We start from the raw sequence: 17,503 nt of genomic DNA on the forward strand, positions 1-17,503 counted from the left end.
AAAGTTTAATCTAAATATGGCATTGCAGAGGGGCACAAGCTGTGAACATCAATAGTGTATAGTGTAAATAAAGGACGACACCGAAAGAGAAAGCTACAAACAGATGCTAAACGGAGAAAAAACAGTAAAAATTGTGGAAGTGGAAACATAATATAAAAATTCCAGCAAAAATGTCGACAAGCAAACGTTTATCAAGCAGTGATTTAGGTGTAGTGGTTAAGGTGCTGGCTTAAAAATGGAAAGAGCGTCAGTTCGAATTCCCTGAAAGAGTCTTTTTAAAATTTGTGTTAATAATGCATACAGCTCATAAGAGATGGTAAAATAGGTGGTATTTAGTCGTTCGTAGCAATTATTATTGATAATCCTTAATACTGATAATACTTTTTTGCCTTTGCGTATTGCTTTTATTCTTCTCTTCATTTCGAAAGAAAAAATATCCGAACAAATACCACCAAAATCGTCCTATTTTGTATGTAAACGCCATTTGCAATTAGTAAAGAATAAAAAATGAACGTTCCAACTTAGCAGCAAAAATAAAAAATGGAGGTGGATTGGTTTGAACCCATACTCATAGTCATTAAAATACAATCTCTACATGCCTTAATCCTCTCGACTACGATTTCTAAGTTGAATACTAGGAGGCTGGTGTATAGGTTATGCTGGTCAATACGTTTTAGAAAGAGGCCCGGTTTAGCTCTGACTCAGCACGAGTGCGAGAAAGGAGAAGGGTGCGAGAGACTTTTGCCGATCATCACCCTCTGAGCCAAGAAATACTTTTAGTTCGAAATTTCTCTCTCTCTGTGTGTATCTATCTATCTATCTGTATACATACACAATGCTTTTGTGAATGCCAAAATTTTCAGCCGATAACCACCGTAATTTTCAGCGGATTGAGTCCAAACTTGGCACAAACATTAATTGTTGAAATGTCTTGAATGAGTTCCTAGCCAGAATAATCAGATGAAAATGTTCAGAATGGCGGCCCTTCAAACTCTTAAAAAGTTCCATGGTAACCACATTTCGCACTTGAAAGGGCATTCACATTGTTTGAGTGGCTTTTCCTCTTCTACTGAAATATTTGTGTGTGGCGAGTTATCCTCTTGTGACGACATGGATTGTCACAAATATATAATGTGGATTTGGGTGATGTATGTATATTAGGGTGGTCCTTAATTTTTGATTTCCTAATTTCTTTGGACTCACCCCCTAAAATGGTTCCATATGAAAAATTAGAATTAAGGAAAGAGAAAAATTAACTTCATTGAATAATATTAAATGGTGTCCCAAGCGACCTAAAATTTTGAATCCGATTACAGTACATAATATATGGGAAAAATCTAGAATAAAATCTTGTAATTTGGAAACGGCTTAAGGGAACGCAAAAATACCCTGGATAATGGAACTAGAGGAAGAAACACACCTAATGTTGTATAGTATTGTCACAGCGGCCACCTTGAAGTCCGCAATCTTGGATTCAGATCAAAATTTTAAAATAGGAAGAGGGTCATGTGACATATCGTTTTGAGGTGGCGTTTCACCAGAAATACAAAATCTGGCACTATTTTAAAGATAGCTTTAGTCGTCTAAGAAGATTACCGTTGTAAATATTTCTCTTTTTCACAAGTAATAACTTACACAACTAAATGTAAAGACATGAGTTTGGCTCGGAAAGAACAAGAGGGATATGTACGGCTTCATTAGAAAGAGGAACGCAAAAGAAAAATGCACTTCTGAAAATTATTTGTATGAATTTTACACCAAAATACACGGAGGTAAGCATTTCAAGAAATGAAGATGAAAACCCAGTTGAGTATGTAAGATAAAATGTAAATATGTGCCTGTGTGTGCCGCAGCCTGCAAGAGATGTAAAAGGGGAAAAACTAATTTTAAAACTCGAAGACAGGTAGCTGCTCTTGATCGATACAAGTCCACTGATAGAACGAGAATACATATTCTGACAGCGACGGCAGAAACATTAGGCCATAATGTAAAGGAACTAGTAATAAATATGCATCGATGCTGAGAAACTCCGTAGCGAAGTTGCATAAGACCACAAAAACAATTTCGGAGTGCATCAAGTGCGTTAGTTGTGCAATGAGACGGAAAATTACTGCCGAATTTGACTGGTAGAGAGACTATCGACGGGTTATCAATATTTATTACAGGAGATGCTCATGAGAGGCTAATTGGTGTTCTCAGTTTGTCATCATGAAGAGGAGAACGAACATATTATTTCTACTACAGTTCATTAGCTTGAAGAATGAAACTTGGTAAAGTTCGTCCAGGCAGTTTGTTGTCACACTATTCCCTGCAATATGTGTCATGTGCACGGTGCTTTCATTCTGCTAGAGCAGATGCTCCAAAATGATCTTCTAAACCTTCCTTGTAGACACTACATTTATGAATTGGTTTTAAAGTGTGTATTTGACAAGTGTTGTGTTTCGTTTGCATCTGGACCGGACGTCCCCCTATTTAAGCATTTTCAGAACGATTGGTCTATAATAGATTGTACTAACTTTATTCCAGAATTGATGATGATAATGACGTAAGGAACAACATTTCAGATGTAAGAAATGAAGTATTGAATTTTGCTATCAAACTTGTAGAAGCAGGACACGGCAGAGAAGATTACAGTAAATTTTTAGAACTGACACTCTAGGATGGTATATCTCGAAGAGTTTTCTTTCGTTTGCCTGGAGCAATTCACCATGCAAGGTAGATGGGAAAAGCAATATACTGTTTAAAAATATTTCTCTTTCGCCAACATTTTCGTTTAACGAAGCAAATAGAAACGGGTCTTCGGAGAGCATGAATTTTTCTGATAAGACTATATGCCCAAGCTTGATTTATATGTGATCAAGTATCAAATTCACCATTAAAGACCGGCAATTTTTGAAAGCTTTGTACAGTTATAGGCAAATAGGTAATGAATTATCTGAAGTGGTTCTTTCTAAATTTTCTCGGCATCTCTGGTACCTGAAGGAGGAATACGTAGCATTGGAGTTTTTTGATGATGAAGTTAACGTAGCGGAAAAACAAAAATTGGTTGAAAGAATTAAAACTGTAAGGAAAAACAATGAAACAGCAAAGAGGCTTGACGCAAGGATAATATCATAAAAATTCTTTTGAAAAGAGAAATCAGTGAATTCAAATTTAGTTTTTTTTTCTCGTGAGATTTAAAATACCCAAAGGGTTTCTTGAGTGTGATCCGATTTCATGGTCAGATAACAATGACTATCTTCAAGGAAAGACAATAGTTAAATTCATCTCCGTAATAAACGATGCAGCAGAAAGGGGAGTGAAACTAACAGAAAATTACAACATCGTTTTTACGAAAAATGAGTATCAGAAAAAGTTTATTTTGCACATAGTGAATTCTCGTAGATAATCTTTTCCTAGATGTGACAAAAGTGAACTGTCTAGTATATAAGATTGAAAACCTATTGAAAACTTATCCCAAAACTACAGTACTACATAAATAAAGGATATACATTTCTTCTATGTTATATTTTTTCTTTTTCCTCATAATGGTCTATGAATCATCTTGATGGAAAAACTTATTGGTAGTTCATGGGGTAACAAAGATTTAAATTCCTCTAGCAGTTTGTTTCCAGTTTATGTAAAATACTTCCGAAATTCTTACAAATCTGCTGTCCATAACTACAATAAAATAACATTATATCGAAGCATTTCGTTTTTCACACGTAATAGCTCTTACAAGATTATTGGTAGCTTGAAAATAATACGAGATTTGTGCTTCTGGGAAAACGCACCTCAAAATGATATATAACATGACCCTCTTCCTATTTCAAAATTTTGAACTGAATTCAAGATGGCGGACTTCAAGATGGCAGCCATAATAATGCTTAACAAAATTAGGTTGGTCATTTCCTCTAGTTCCATTATCCAAGATAAATTTCCATTCCCTTAAGCCAATTGTAAATTATAAGAGTTTATTCCAGATTTTCCCCATTTACTATATATTGTAAACGCATTCAAAATTTTAGGTCGTTTGGGGCACCATTTAAAATTATTCAATGGATCTAATTTTTCTCCTGGCTAAATTTTGTCCCATATGGAACCATTTTAGGGAGTGAGTCCAAGGAAATTCCTAAATTCTTTTTGCCCATATAAATAAGGACCACCCTAATGTATATATAAAAAGGTAACTTATCATTATGGATTTATTAGGAAGTAGATGAAGCCATCTTTTATTTTATGGAGACATACGACCTTATTCTCCCTTTGCCCTTTCCATCCTACCTTTCTGGTCTCAAACAGGTTTGTAGTGAATTGAGAAAATATATTCGAAGATCTGGTACCAGGTGGTAATGTAAAACGACGAGGCCCTCGTGATCTAAAATCCGGATTGTGATTGGTTGGTTTAGAACCCGGAATAGAAGCCATGGATCAACTGACGTAGATCATCAGTTGGTCACTGTTTAAGGTACGTAGTATTTGTTCTTTACACTTTGTTAAATTTAATTATTATTTTTTGTGGAAAATGGTGAAAAAATTGTCAGTGGAATTTTCCGTGAGTATACTCAAATGTATTTGAAAAACAATTATTTAAGGATTGACATATTTAGACACGAGCAAGTGTATGAATTAGCTAATTGAAAATTTGACTACTTATAGCTGAGAAAATTGAAGGTTGGTGTAGGCCATCTTGGAATGGCGCTTTTGACAAAAAAATGTATTCTAGGCTGCTTTCCATCAGGAACTGTAGGTTTTTTATTATTATCCAATTGTTAATATTTTGTGTATTAATTTTTTATTTTTTTATTCTTTCTCTTTTTATAATAAATTGTTTATCCTTGTTAATTTGAAATAGTAGGGTTGTCATTGCTAAGTAACTTCCTAAAATAACGGATTTTTTCTTGAATTTTGTATATTAAAACTGAAAGTGATACATATATATTATCAAGGTGCACTACGGGGCCTTTTAATACAGTACCGGCGAAAACTCTCCGCACTTTTTTTTTCAGGATTATTTCCCCGGCGGGCAGGTCTGTAATTTGAAGGTTAGATATGTGCTCTTCTCTCAGTCTTACAAGAACGGATTTTGGCCCGGTGTGGCCATTCTGAAAGAAAAGGAAGGTTTTTCGTAACAGAACAGTGACCAACTCGCTTGAATTTCTCTTACTTATAAAATTTAAATTTAAATTCGGTTGTTTACTTTTCATGTTAATGTCATATAAAGTTAGGGCTGTGTATGTAATTATTTGCTCGTATAAATTAATTGGGTACGGTACCTTGGAGAAAGTCTTTGTAGGGCAGTTCAAGGAATTGGTTCCGGGGTCGAACCCATGCTGTTTGATGTATAAGTATAGAACCGTATCCAAAATAGAAAAATGGCTGTAGGTGGTGAACCTAGTTTCTTTACTGAAGAAGAGTTTGTAGACGAAATTCCTGATGATGTTAATGCGTTTTTGAATATGACTATAGACGAAAAGCAATCAAAAATATTTTCTATGAATGAAAGTGACGCTAAGGAAATGCTGTTGGCCATAACTGATAACAGCAAGACTGCACCTGTCTGTTCGGGTGTTGTAGTAAGTAAGGGTAGAGGCCCTCATAATACAACCACACAGCCGGTTGAAGTGTGTGTGTACAAACAGTTGGCAATAAGGCAGGTCATTTACCTCTTCGCTCGGTGATCGATGAAGCTAGAGCTGAACCTCTATCCGAATTGACTCAAAACAACTGTTTTAATAAGATAGAACAGTCATCAGCATTTTTAGTTTTACGATCATTCGTGGAATCATTAGAGAATTGTGATGGTACGAATCTCTTAAAATTGTATCAATTTATTCAAAAGATTGATGAATTCTGTAATATTGAGCGTTTTCCTTTCTCTGCGGTTTTGTATTCATTGCGTGGAAAAGTTACGGGCCCACTGCAGGAAATTCTGAACGAGGTGCCACATACATGTAAAGGCTGGGATTTTGCACGTGATTTTGTTTTTCATAATTTATTATCAGAATGTGCTATTCAGATAATAATAGTAGAATACATGTATCGCCATCAAGAGAATAACGATGATTTAAAAGCTTTAACTACTGTTGATAAACTTTTGAAGTAGCGTTGTGGGGACGAATAGCTGATTAGTTTTATTACCAGTGGCGTTCTTCCGAACATAAGGGAGCGGTTGTTTTATCATAGAAAACCCCAGACTATAGATGAACTTAATAAACTAGTTAGTGAATATAGGTATCATGAACTTTATATGAAGTAGTTTACTTATAAAGTGAGGGCCCAAACAGGGTTTCCGGATGCTCCGGTAGGAGTGACTTTAAGAATTCTCGTAGAACTATAAGCTGTAACAAATGTCAGGGTTTACATCCAGTGAGGCTATGCCCAGAAAATAAATCTTCGAAAACCTTTTCTTCTTCTTTAAATAAGACTAATAGGAACTTAAATCGTTTAAATAAAAAAGATGATGATGTATTGAAGTTAACGTATGTGGGATTGCAGTGAATAATTGTTTAGATAGTGGGTGTGTGACTAATCTTTTGAATTTGGAGCTCTTCAATAAAATTAAAAACTCTAGTAATGTGCAAAAAATTATAAAGAGTACTTTAATGGAAAGACTATAAATAAAGAGTCCATGGTGTTGAGACCTTCAGTTTTGGTTCCATTTACGGTGAATAATTACACCTTTAAATGGAAACTGTTTTTGTTTAAAGATTTGGAATTTCCATTTTGATGGGCTTAGACTGTTTTCGTCAGGAAGGAGTTTTAGTGGATTTTAATGAATCTAAGGTTGTTTTTAGCAAAGGCGATGTTACTACCCCTCTTGTTGACTGCCCCTCCCCCTCATCTTTCCAAACGAATTCTTCTGCGGCTTTTTGTCATTCCAGGGGTCCTGACGACGGAGGGTCATCCGCTAGCCTATTTTTGTAATATCTCTCTAGTCCCGATGGTACGCCCTGGAGCAAAAGAAAGAACAAACGTGGAGTAAATAGGCAATTGGTCTTCGCTCGCTCGAGTTTTCCTGAAACTACTGCTGATAGGGAGAGCGACACTGGAACTTGGTCTGGTGGTCCGAAGATGCTTGGTAATGGAGAGGAAAAGAACAGGTTTGACAAAAAATATTCATTCAAGAAGAAACAACATAAAACAGTAAATGGTCTGAGAAACAATAAGCATTCGGTTGCGGAACTAAAAGAGAATTCCTCTGTAATTCTAATCGAAAAAGTGTTGCGGATGTAGGTGGCTCTGTTAGTTGTATGCCAATAGAGGGAGAAAAACAATGTGTTAATATTGATGTAACGTCTTGTTATAGTAATGGAAATTATAATTCTTCTGATGTGTTGGGTCAGGAATGGGATCCGTTACTATTAGCATTTAATAATTGTAAAAGCGATAAGTGGGAAATTAGTACAGTTGAAAAGATTAAGATTTTGAATGGTATCGATGAGGAAATTGTGAAACAAGATCCTAATTTGGTTCAGTATGTAGAATATTTATTAGATAAATATGCGAATGTCATTACCCACCGAATTGGTACTATCAGTGACTTTGAATACACTATTCAATTAAAGTCTGATGATGTAGTTCGGGAGCGTCAATATCCTTTTTCGAAAAGTCAGCAACAAGAGTTATCGAACTTAATTGAACAATTATTAGAAAATGATGTGATAGAACCTTCTAAGTCTGAATATAGATCTCCATGCTTCCTAGTGCGTAATAAAGATGGATCACCTAGACTAGTAGTCAACTACTCTAAACTGAATAGGCTCATTTGTGGAGACGGCTAGCCGTGTCCTAATATAGAGGAATGCATTAATTCGCTCGCTAAGGCTAAATATGTAAGCAAGATCGATGGAAATAAAGCTTTTTTACAGGTACAGTTGACTACCGATAGCCGTAAGCTCACAACATTCGCCTTACAGAATAAACTATACGTATATTTGCGAATCCCAATGGGTACCTGTGTGGGAGTACAATCACTTATGAGGGCCCTGGATGATATCCTGGGAGACCTACGTGGACGCGGGGTAGAATACTATGCAGATGCCATTGTGATTTTTGGTTCTATAATTCAAGAACATAATCAGTTGTTAGAAGAAGTCTTATCGCGTTTTGCGAAAAGGGGCTTAACCATCTCACGAGGTAAATGTTTACTTTTGAGGAGTAGTAACTGAATTTTTGGGGTTTCTTATTAAAGATGGTGAGATATCTATGTTGCCAGATAGGTTGCAAGCTACACAGGATCTACGTCCGCCTGTAAATCGCCGTGGTTGTGTAAAATGTTAGGATTTTTAAATTTCTACGCTAAATTCTGCGTTAATTAGGCAGGTATCGTAGAATCGATGAATCGATTAAGATCTCCGAAAGTGAAGTTTGAGTGGGGTCCGTTACAGGATGCGAGTCTTGCGCAAATAAAAGAGGCTTTTGCTGAAAAAAAAAATACTTTGCAAATTCCAGACATGAGTAAGCGCTTTTACTTGCATACTGACGCAACTTTACATTGCCAAGCGGCTATATTGTCACAAAAGGATGAGCAAGATTATGCAGTAAAACTTTGAAACCAGCTGATTTTAATCGCACTATTTTTCAACATGAACTTCTTGCTATTTATAATGCGGTAATGAGATTTCGCCCGTTTTTGTGATCGGAGTTTACATTTTTCACGGATAATAGTGCCTTGGTTAACATGTTGCGAAACCCTAAGAACTTGGGAAGATATGCCAACATTGTGCAGAACTTATTTGAGTTCAGATTTAAAACAGTACATGTCTCGAATTATAAGAACTATCAGGTAGATTTTATTTCGAGGATTTATGAGATGAATCCGAATGATATAGATGTTGATCCTTGTCCTTTTAATGACTCAGATCGGTATATGTATAGTCTGTGGAATTTGCCGCTACCACATGAGGATATTAAACAGTATCAACAATCAGAGGCAGATACTAAGGATATTTATGAGATGGTAAAGAGCCATGGAGAAGAGCTTCAACAATATAAGTTAATGAGAGATACTTTATACATAAAAACAAGGTCAAGGTGTCGCCTTATAAAATACTCGTCCCGCGTATATTGTGACCCCTACTACTAAGTTATTATCATACTTTATTGCCTAATGACGGGCACTTAGGTTTATTGAAAGTGTACAAAAAGATTTGTAGATATTTTTCTTGGCCAAATATATTCAATGAATTGCGGGACTTTGTCCGTTCGTGCCATGAGTGACAATTAGTAAAGGCACGAAATACTCTTCCGCAAGGACAACTAATTTCGGAATATTGTAAGGAAATTAACGCACATTATTATGCGGACTTAGCGGGGTCGTTGCCTTCTAGTTTCGGGTATCAGTATGTCCTTCTGTGTTTAGATAACGCGAGTCGATATCTACATTTAGTTCCGTTACGCGATGCTACTAGTAAGTTAGTAGTTAAGGCGTTATATGATATTTTCTGTAAATATGGATTTATTAGAGCCACTTCCACGGACCGGGGCCCCTGTTTTTCATCGGCCTAGTTCAGACAACTTTTGTTTGGTAATGGGATGAAGCACGTACGCTGTTCTCCGTATTTTTCAGGAGGGAACGCAGTCGAGAAATATGTGAGACTGGTTAAATTGAGTCATCGGGCATATGTCGATGGTGAACAGGAGAAGTGGGTGCGTTTCCTGAACGAGCTCCAATTTTGTCTTAATGCTGCGGAACATGCGGAGCTTAAGTTTAGTCCACTTCGTCTGTTTTTGGGAGAGAACCGGAAGATACGTCAATGGTGAAGTGGTGTATAACACCTGAGGATTTGGAGGGTCCTAACAATGCCCAAATATGGCAGCAAGCTTTCGTTAATATGGATAAAGCATGGGAAACCAGGCGTCTGTTGTTTAATAAGCGGATGCTTCCAGTCACGTTTGCTGTCGGAGACAGGGTGTTGGTTACTTCTCGGTTAAAATCTTCTCTGAAAGATAAGGTAATAAAGTCATTGATGCCATAGTGGTGGGGGCCAATGACGGTACTATCAAAGCCTACTGCCAATACACTTCAATGTAAGACTGAAGATGGTAAAATTGTTGTTACCCATACAAAATTGGCAAAAAATATATAGATAACAAAGAAATGTTAATAACATCAGCGAAAATTGAAAAGCATAATGAGAATTGGGTGTACTGGTTTTGTGTGTGTGTTTTGTTATTGTTCACCTTCATAATCAATCAATCATCTACTAACACTTTTTTCCATCATCATTTCATTTCATCTTGATTGAAAAATGTGTAAGGTAGTCCTGAAATCTGGTTAAGATGATTTAATTTGTTTATTTAATTAAAAATTGGGCAATAATGAAAAATTTCTTTGAGTAAAATTTTTCATCTACGGAGGGGAATGTGTGACGACATGGATTGTCACAAATATATAATGTGGATTTGGGTGATGTATGTATATATAATAAGTTAACTTATCATTATGGATTTATTAGGTAGTAGATGGCGCCATCTTGTATTTTATGGAGACATACGACCTTATTCTCCCTTTGCCCTTTCCATCCTACCTTTCTGGTCTCAAACATGTGTGTACTGAATTGAGAAAATATATTCAAAGATCTTGTACCAGGTGGTAATGTAAAACGACGAGGCCCTCGTGATCTAAAATCCGGATTGTGATTGGTTGGTTTCGAACCCGGAATGGAAGCCATGGATCAACTGACGTAGATCATCAGTTGGTCACTGTTTAAGGTACGTAGTATTTGTTCCTTACACTTTGTTAAATTTAATTATTGTTTTTGTGGAAAATGGTGAAAACATTGTCAGTGGAACTTTCCGTGAGTATAATCAAATGTAATTGAAAAAAAATTAAAATTATTTAAGGATTGACATATTTAGACACGAGCAAGTGTATGAATTTGCTAATTCATAATTTGTCTACTTATAGATGAGAAAATTGGAGGTTGCTGTAGGCCATCTTGGAATGGCGCTTTTGACAAAAAATGTATTCTAGGCTGTTTTCCATCAGGAACTGTAAGTTTTTTATTATTATCCAATTGTTACTATTTTGTGTATTATTATGTTTTGGATTTTTTTTCTTTACTTATAATAAATTGTTTATTCTTGTTAATTTGAAATAGTAGGGTTGTCATTGCTAAGTAACTTCCTAAAATAACGGAATTTTTTCCTGAATTTTGTATATTAAAAGTGAGAGTGATACATATACATTATCTGGGTGCGCTACGCAGCCTTTTAATACAGTACCGGCGAAAATATTCCGCACTTTTTTTTTCAGGATTATTTCCCCGGCGGACAGGTCTGTAATTTGAAGGTTAGATATGTACTCTTCTCTCATTCTTTCAAGTACGGATTTTGGCCCGGGGTGGTCATTCTGAAGGAAAATGGCTTAAGTGTGTATTGAAATTTTCTACCCGATTAATCACCTCAAAAAGGCTCACGCCGTTTCGCTAATGTCAGGTTTTTTTTTGCAGGGGGATATTTTCTATCGGAACAAGACGATTGTTATTGATGATATGAAGGTACGCATTGAAAGGGAAGTGCCTTGTGAAACGTATTATTTGAAAGAATAATATAATAAATGTGCTTTTCCGCTAACACAGGGAACTGTAGATCATATATATCGAGTTCGGGAGCGTGTATGGCAAGAAGCGTTATTTGATTTGCTTTTTGGTAACACATTGAATTGCAAATAGTGGTAGTTAACATTACTGGTAAGTAAATTATTATTATTATTATTATTATTATTATTATTATTATTATTATTATTATTATTATTATTATTAATAATAATAATAAATTACAAAAAAGTGTTGTTTGTGGCAACGCAATATCTTCTTCAATTCTTCATCAAACGTAATGATTGAAACGCCATGTTACAGGAAAATGTTAACAATTTATATCGAGAGGACGGGAAATGGTAGAGTGATGGGGGCAATGTTGGACAGTATGAACTTACAGTACTCAGAAAAATAAGCGATTTCAATGCAAAATGAATAAAAAGGCATTGTCATGGGGAGAAATGGGTCCACGGCAGAGCCCTCTGTAGGTAAAATGTCGATAACTTATATCGAGAGAAAAGGTGGTGGTAGTGGGACTTGACCAAAGTTGGACACCATGGACCCATAAGTTTTAAAGTTGCTATAAAATTTGGCAAAACTTATTTAAATGTATAGATTTCGAGTAAGGGATTCCGTACCTTCAAAACACATCTCTGTACCTATCAAAATTTTAAAATGGAGCGTTCCACTAAAGTTTCATGTAAAAAATGAAATGAAATCTTTAAGTTTTACGTCCCACGATTATGCCGGTTAGGCTAACGGAGATGGTGATGATGAGTAATGAATGAAATAGTGAAATGAACAAAGTGAAAGGAAACGGAAGAACCGCGCGGAAACCGATGCACACGGTGTTTGTCTACCACAAATTTCACTTGGAATCGAACCCAGGACCACACGCACCAGAGGTGAACGCTCTACCACAAAAAGTTTCATGTAGAAAGTATTCTACCGTATGTTTTAGGAAAAATAACTGTAATAAATATAACTGAATATCACGCAAGAGCAAGGCATATAATAAACTAATTTTTAGCATATGCAGAGACAATTATAAAAGCTATACTACAAAAATACCTACACAGACCATAATTCAATGAGCTCTGAAATACAGAGTAACATAATAGCCTAAAGATTCAGTCTTTGGTTACCATGGAACTTTTTAAGAGTTTGAAGGGCCGCAATTTTGAATATTTTCATCTGATTATTCTGGCTAATGAACTCATTCAACACATTTCAACAGTTAGTATTTGTTCCAGGTTTTCACTTAATCCGCTGAAAATTACGGTGGTTATTGCATTTAGAAAAGCATTGTGTATATATACACAGATAGATAAACACACACACAGAGAGGAACTTTCTAACTGAAAGTGTTTCTTGCTCAGAGGGCGATGATCATCAAAAGTGCCACGCACCCTTCTCCCTTCTCGCAATCGTGCTGAGTCAGAGCTAATCTGGGCCTATTTCTAGAACGTATTGACCAGCCTATCCTAAACACAAGCCTCCCAATACTCAACCTAGAAATGGTAGCCGAGAAGTTTAAGGCATATAGAGATTGTATTTTTAATGACCATGAGTATGGGTTTGAACGACTCCACCTGATTTTTTTAAACTTTCTGAAGCTAAGTTGGAACGTTCAATTACACAGGGCCGCATAGGTTCTGTTGTTTTTATAATTTTGGGTGTTTTATATGTATTTGAACATGCTGAAACTGGCACTAGTTTTCTCATATCACGTAAGAATTTCTTACAATTCACGATTTATATATGTTGATTGCGGTATGCATGTTTAAGCATAATTCAACTGATTGACGCTAGATGTCACAAGTATGTGGTGAAATTATCCAGGCGGTAATAAAAATGAATGTGTTTTAAATGTAAGAAAGTTTAATTTAATTAAATTAACCAAAATTTCGCCTGCATGAATATTTAAAATATTTCTATATCAAACCTTGTTATCTCATTTCAAATAAATTTCATATTTAATTATCCCAAATCTTAGATGTGCTTCAATGGTATGAAATGTTAATATCTTAGGCAAGTTCTCTTTTGTAGTTTCTTGAATACTGTGTTGCCATGGCATCTCGTGGTTGTAAGAATAGACCAGATTTATTTTGTTACATCTGTGGTGAATTTGTTCCACACAAACAGAAACAGAAAGTTACAGATTTTGTATGAAGGGCATATTTCGGATACTTCCGTATGGAACTTGGAGATCAAGATAAATCGTGGACTCTACACAATCTGTGTAGATCTTGTGTGGAATCGTTACGGAAGTGGAGCACTGGAAAGCGGTCATCTATGCCATTCGCAGTACCACTGCAGTGGAGAGAACCCAAAAACCACAGTGACGATTGCTACTTCTGTTTCTGTGAAATTGTAGGACACAATACTCGAAACAAGACAAAGATAGTGTATCCCAATATTCCTTCTGCAATGAGACCTGTGCTGCACGGCCTAGACTTGCCTGTTCCGACACCTCCATCAAGTCTTGAGTCCGTAATGATCCTAGTTCGTACAGTGATTCAGTGGAAAATAGTGAAATTGAAGATGAAGTTTACAACCTCCCTAGCGGATCTCGTGACCCTATACCACTCACTCAACGCCAGCTCAATGATCTAGTTAGAGACATAAATCTGCTGAACTTCTTTGATCCAGACTTAATGAAAATAACTTGCTGGCCTGTGGAACATTTTCCTGGTACAGATATCGGGAAAAAGAATTTGTACAGTATTTCTCAAAAGAAGGTTCTGTCGTGTTTATTTTGATGTGTCAGGTTTGTTGATCAAGTTAAATTTCCCTTGCCTTTCTAGTGATTGGAGATTATTCATTGACTCGAATAAAACAAGTTTAAAATTTGTTCTGTTATATAATGGAAATAAGTTCACCTCAGTTCCTATTGCTCATTCTGTGTCACTGAAAGAAACATACGAAAATGTGCAATTTATTCTTAATAAAATTAAATACGACGTACATGGTTGTGTGGTGTGTGGAGATCTGAAGATTTTGAGCATTGTATGGGTAACAAGGTGGGTATACGAAAATACCATGTTACATCTGCGAGTGGGATAGTAGGGCACGAAATGACTACTGGGGAAGGAAACAGTGTCCATTGCGGAAAACGCTGAACGCGGGATCAAAAAACATCATTCAACAAAATTTAGTCAGTCCTGAGAAAGTTATGCTACCTCCCCTTCACATAAAATTAGGATTGATGAAACAATTTGTTAAGGCACTCGACAAGGAAGGCGAATATTTCAAGTTCATATGCAACAAATTTCCTTCACTTTCATCTGCCAAAGTGAAAGAAGGTGTCTTCGTTGGCCCAGACATGAGGAAGTTAATGAAGGATAAAAACTTCGAGGCAACAATGACTAATGCTGAAAGGGATGCTTGGATAGCATTTAAAAGCGTGGTGGTGAACTTCCTGGGGAACCAAAAAAGTGCTGAATACAGAGAAGTTGTTGAGAATATGTTAGTTAAATTTCAACAACTGTGTTGCAACATAAATCTCAAGTTGAGTTCTCATCTTGATTACTTTCCACCAAATCTCGGAAAATTAAGTGAGTAACAAGGAGAACGGTTCCACTAAGACATGAGAGATATGGAGAAAAGGTATCAGGCACTTTGGAGTGTTAGCATGATGGCTGACTACTGTCGCTTCCTGCACAGAAACTTCAGAAGAAAATCACAAGAAAATTAGGAAAGCTTATAAGAGAAAGTGTGCTAAAACGATGTGAAAAATAAGTATGTTATGTGACTGTGTTGATTTCCATTTTACAACGTAAATATTTATGTATATATTTCCATATTATATGTATATATGTAGTAATCTGTGTGTGTAGAGTCTGTCTGCATTCACATTAAACAAAACATGTTCAGTTATTTACCATAATAAGCTCTTTAGTCTGTTAGGAGATAAGAAATAAGGTATAATATAGCAGTATTGAATACGGAAGAAGGCCCAAATTTTGACATTGATTTGTAAGAAAACCTTACGTGACAGGGAAAAACGAATTCATTATTCGTAATCAGCTAGGAACAAAGAATTAAGTTCACCTATTAATCAAAAAACAACATGAACTTTTTTTCAATTTGCAGCCCTGTGTTATTATTATTTACTAATTACTAATAGCGTTTACATTCAAAATAAGAGGAATTTTGGTGGCATTTGTTCGGATTTTTTTTCTTTCCAAATGAAGAGAAGAATAAAAACAATACGCAAAGACAAAAAGTATTATCAGTATTAAAGTTAGCCAATAATATTTGCCACGAAAGACTAAATACCACCTCTTTTACCATCTCTTATGAGCTGTATGCATTTTTAACACAAATTTTAAAAATATCTCCTTGCAGGGAATTCGAACTGACGCCTTTGCATTTGTAAGTGAACACCTTAACCACTACACCAAGATCATTGCTTGGTAAACGTTTATTTATCGGCGTATTTGCTGGTATTTGTATTTTATATTTCCAGTTCCACAATTTTTACTGTTTTTCTCCGTTTAGCAGCTTTGTGGCTTTCTCTTTCGGTGTCGTCCTTTATTTACACTATGTACTATTTGTATTCACAGCTTATGCCCCTCTGCAATGTCTTATTCAGATTAGACTTTTCTGCTTAACCCTCAGTAAACATTTGTTTGATTTAATTCTCATACTCGCCATGGATGGAGCGCGGGAATGCCAGACTCAAAAAATTAGTTGGAGCCCCGGTGGCACAGTGGTAGAGAGTTCACTTCTGGTGCTTAGGATCCCGGGTTCGATCCCAGCCCCCGCCAAGTGAACTTTGTGGTGGACAAACACCGTGTGCGTGGGTTTTCTCGGGGTTCTCCCATTTCCTCCCACTTTCTTCATTCCACCATTTTATTCGTTACTCATCACCACCGTATCCTTTAGCCTAACGGGCATAAACGTTGGACGTAAAACTCAAAGATTTCATTTCATTTTCAAAAAACAGATGTACATTTACTTTCGTGACAGACTGTACATGAGGTAGTACAGTACGACTTTGCACTTACTTTGTCGACACCCACTGATTGATAAAGTTTTTTTTAAGTTTAGATTTAGTACATTGTCCCTGAGGCTATGGGAGACATGGTTATCATCCGAATCCAGACTAGTGTAGACGAGCGGACAATAAAACTTAATCTTCAGTTGTAATAGTAATGTGCGGCTCGTCAGTGTCAGTGGGTTTACGGAGGTAAACCCCAATCTATCCAAATAACTTGACTACGAAACCGTAATACTGTCGTACTACTGAAGTTTGTGTCGTTTAGATATATATGTTCTATCACTACTTGATTATTCCTAACTCGTACGAAAGTAAATTAATCAGTTACCTTTGGTATTTTGTAGCTTTCCAGTTCAAAATCCTCCAGAACCGTTCTTGGAAGAATTGGTACCGCAGGCATTATTCTCTGTACTTCAAGGATAGTGGCAACTGTATAAGGCATCCTAAGATAAACAGAGAAGATTATTAGTATAGTTTTAAGCATATTTTGCAATCCAATATGAATAGCCAATAAATAGCCAATATGAATATTAAATTGATTTTTATTCATTCTGCACTTATTGGAAATAAATATTGAAATGAAAATGTTGGTTACCTCTTGGCATGAAGATCAAAAGATGGTGCATTATTCATTCCAATGACATCAGATATTTCTTTCTGCACAATTCTCTGGACCTCAGGATGCAATGTTAGATAAAACACAATGAAGCTTAAGGTATTACTAGCAGTGTCTAAACCAGCCAGCACCAAAGATTTAATCATATCGCTGGACCCATCCACTGTAAAAATGACAATTCGAGTGCAAGTAGTATAAGGTAATATAAAACTTAACTATTTTGTTTGTCCAATCTCTTTGTAAAACTATCAACTATCAATATTAGTGGATTTAGCTGTTCACATTGTAAACTTGAAAAAATAAATACGTTGAGGTCTTATTTTTGATCTACATAGAGGTACAACTGTTAATTACCTAATT

The 17,503-nt window shown here is 36.0% G+C and overlaps 1 protein-coding gene across 1 annotated transcript in view; it reads left to right on the forward strand.

The window, feature by feature from the left end:
• LOC145691765 (uncharacterized) overlaps positions 1-17,051 on the forward strand; it is a 69,240-nt gene extending 52,189 nt beyond the window's left edge. The window contains exons 3-4 of the mRNA XM_081767079.1: positions 10,892-10,977; positions 16,872-17,051. Coding sequence (XP_081623205.1) covers positions 10,892-10,977; positions 16,872-16,964 — 179 coding nt within the window. The 3' untranslated portion in view covers positions 16,965-17,051. The remainder of the gene's footprint in view (positions 1-10,891; positions 10,978-16,871) is intronic.
• The last annotated feature ends 452 nt before the right edge of the window (positions 17,052-17,503 follow it).

Source organism: Thermobia domestica, chromosome 8 (assembly GCF_964235325.1).
Source record: "Thermobia domestica chromosome 8, izTheDome1.hap1.1, whole genome shotgun sequence".
Classification (NCBI taxonomy): Eukaryota; Metazoa; Arthropoda; class Insecta; order Zygentoma; family Lepismatidae; genus Thermobia; species Thermobia domestica.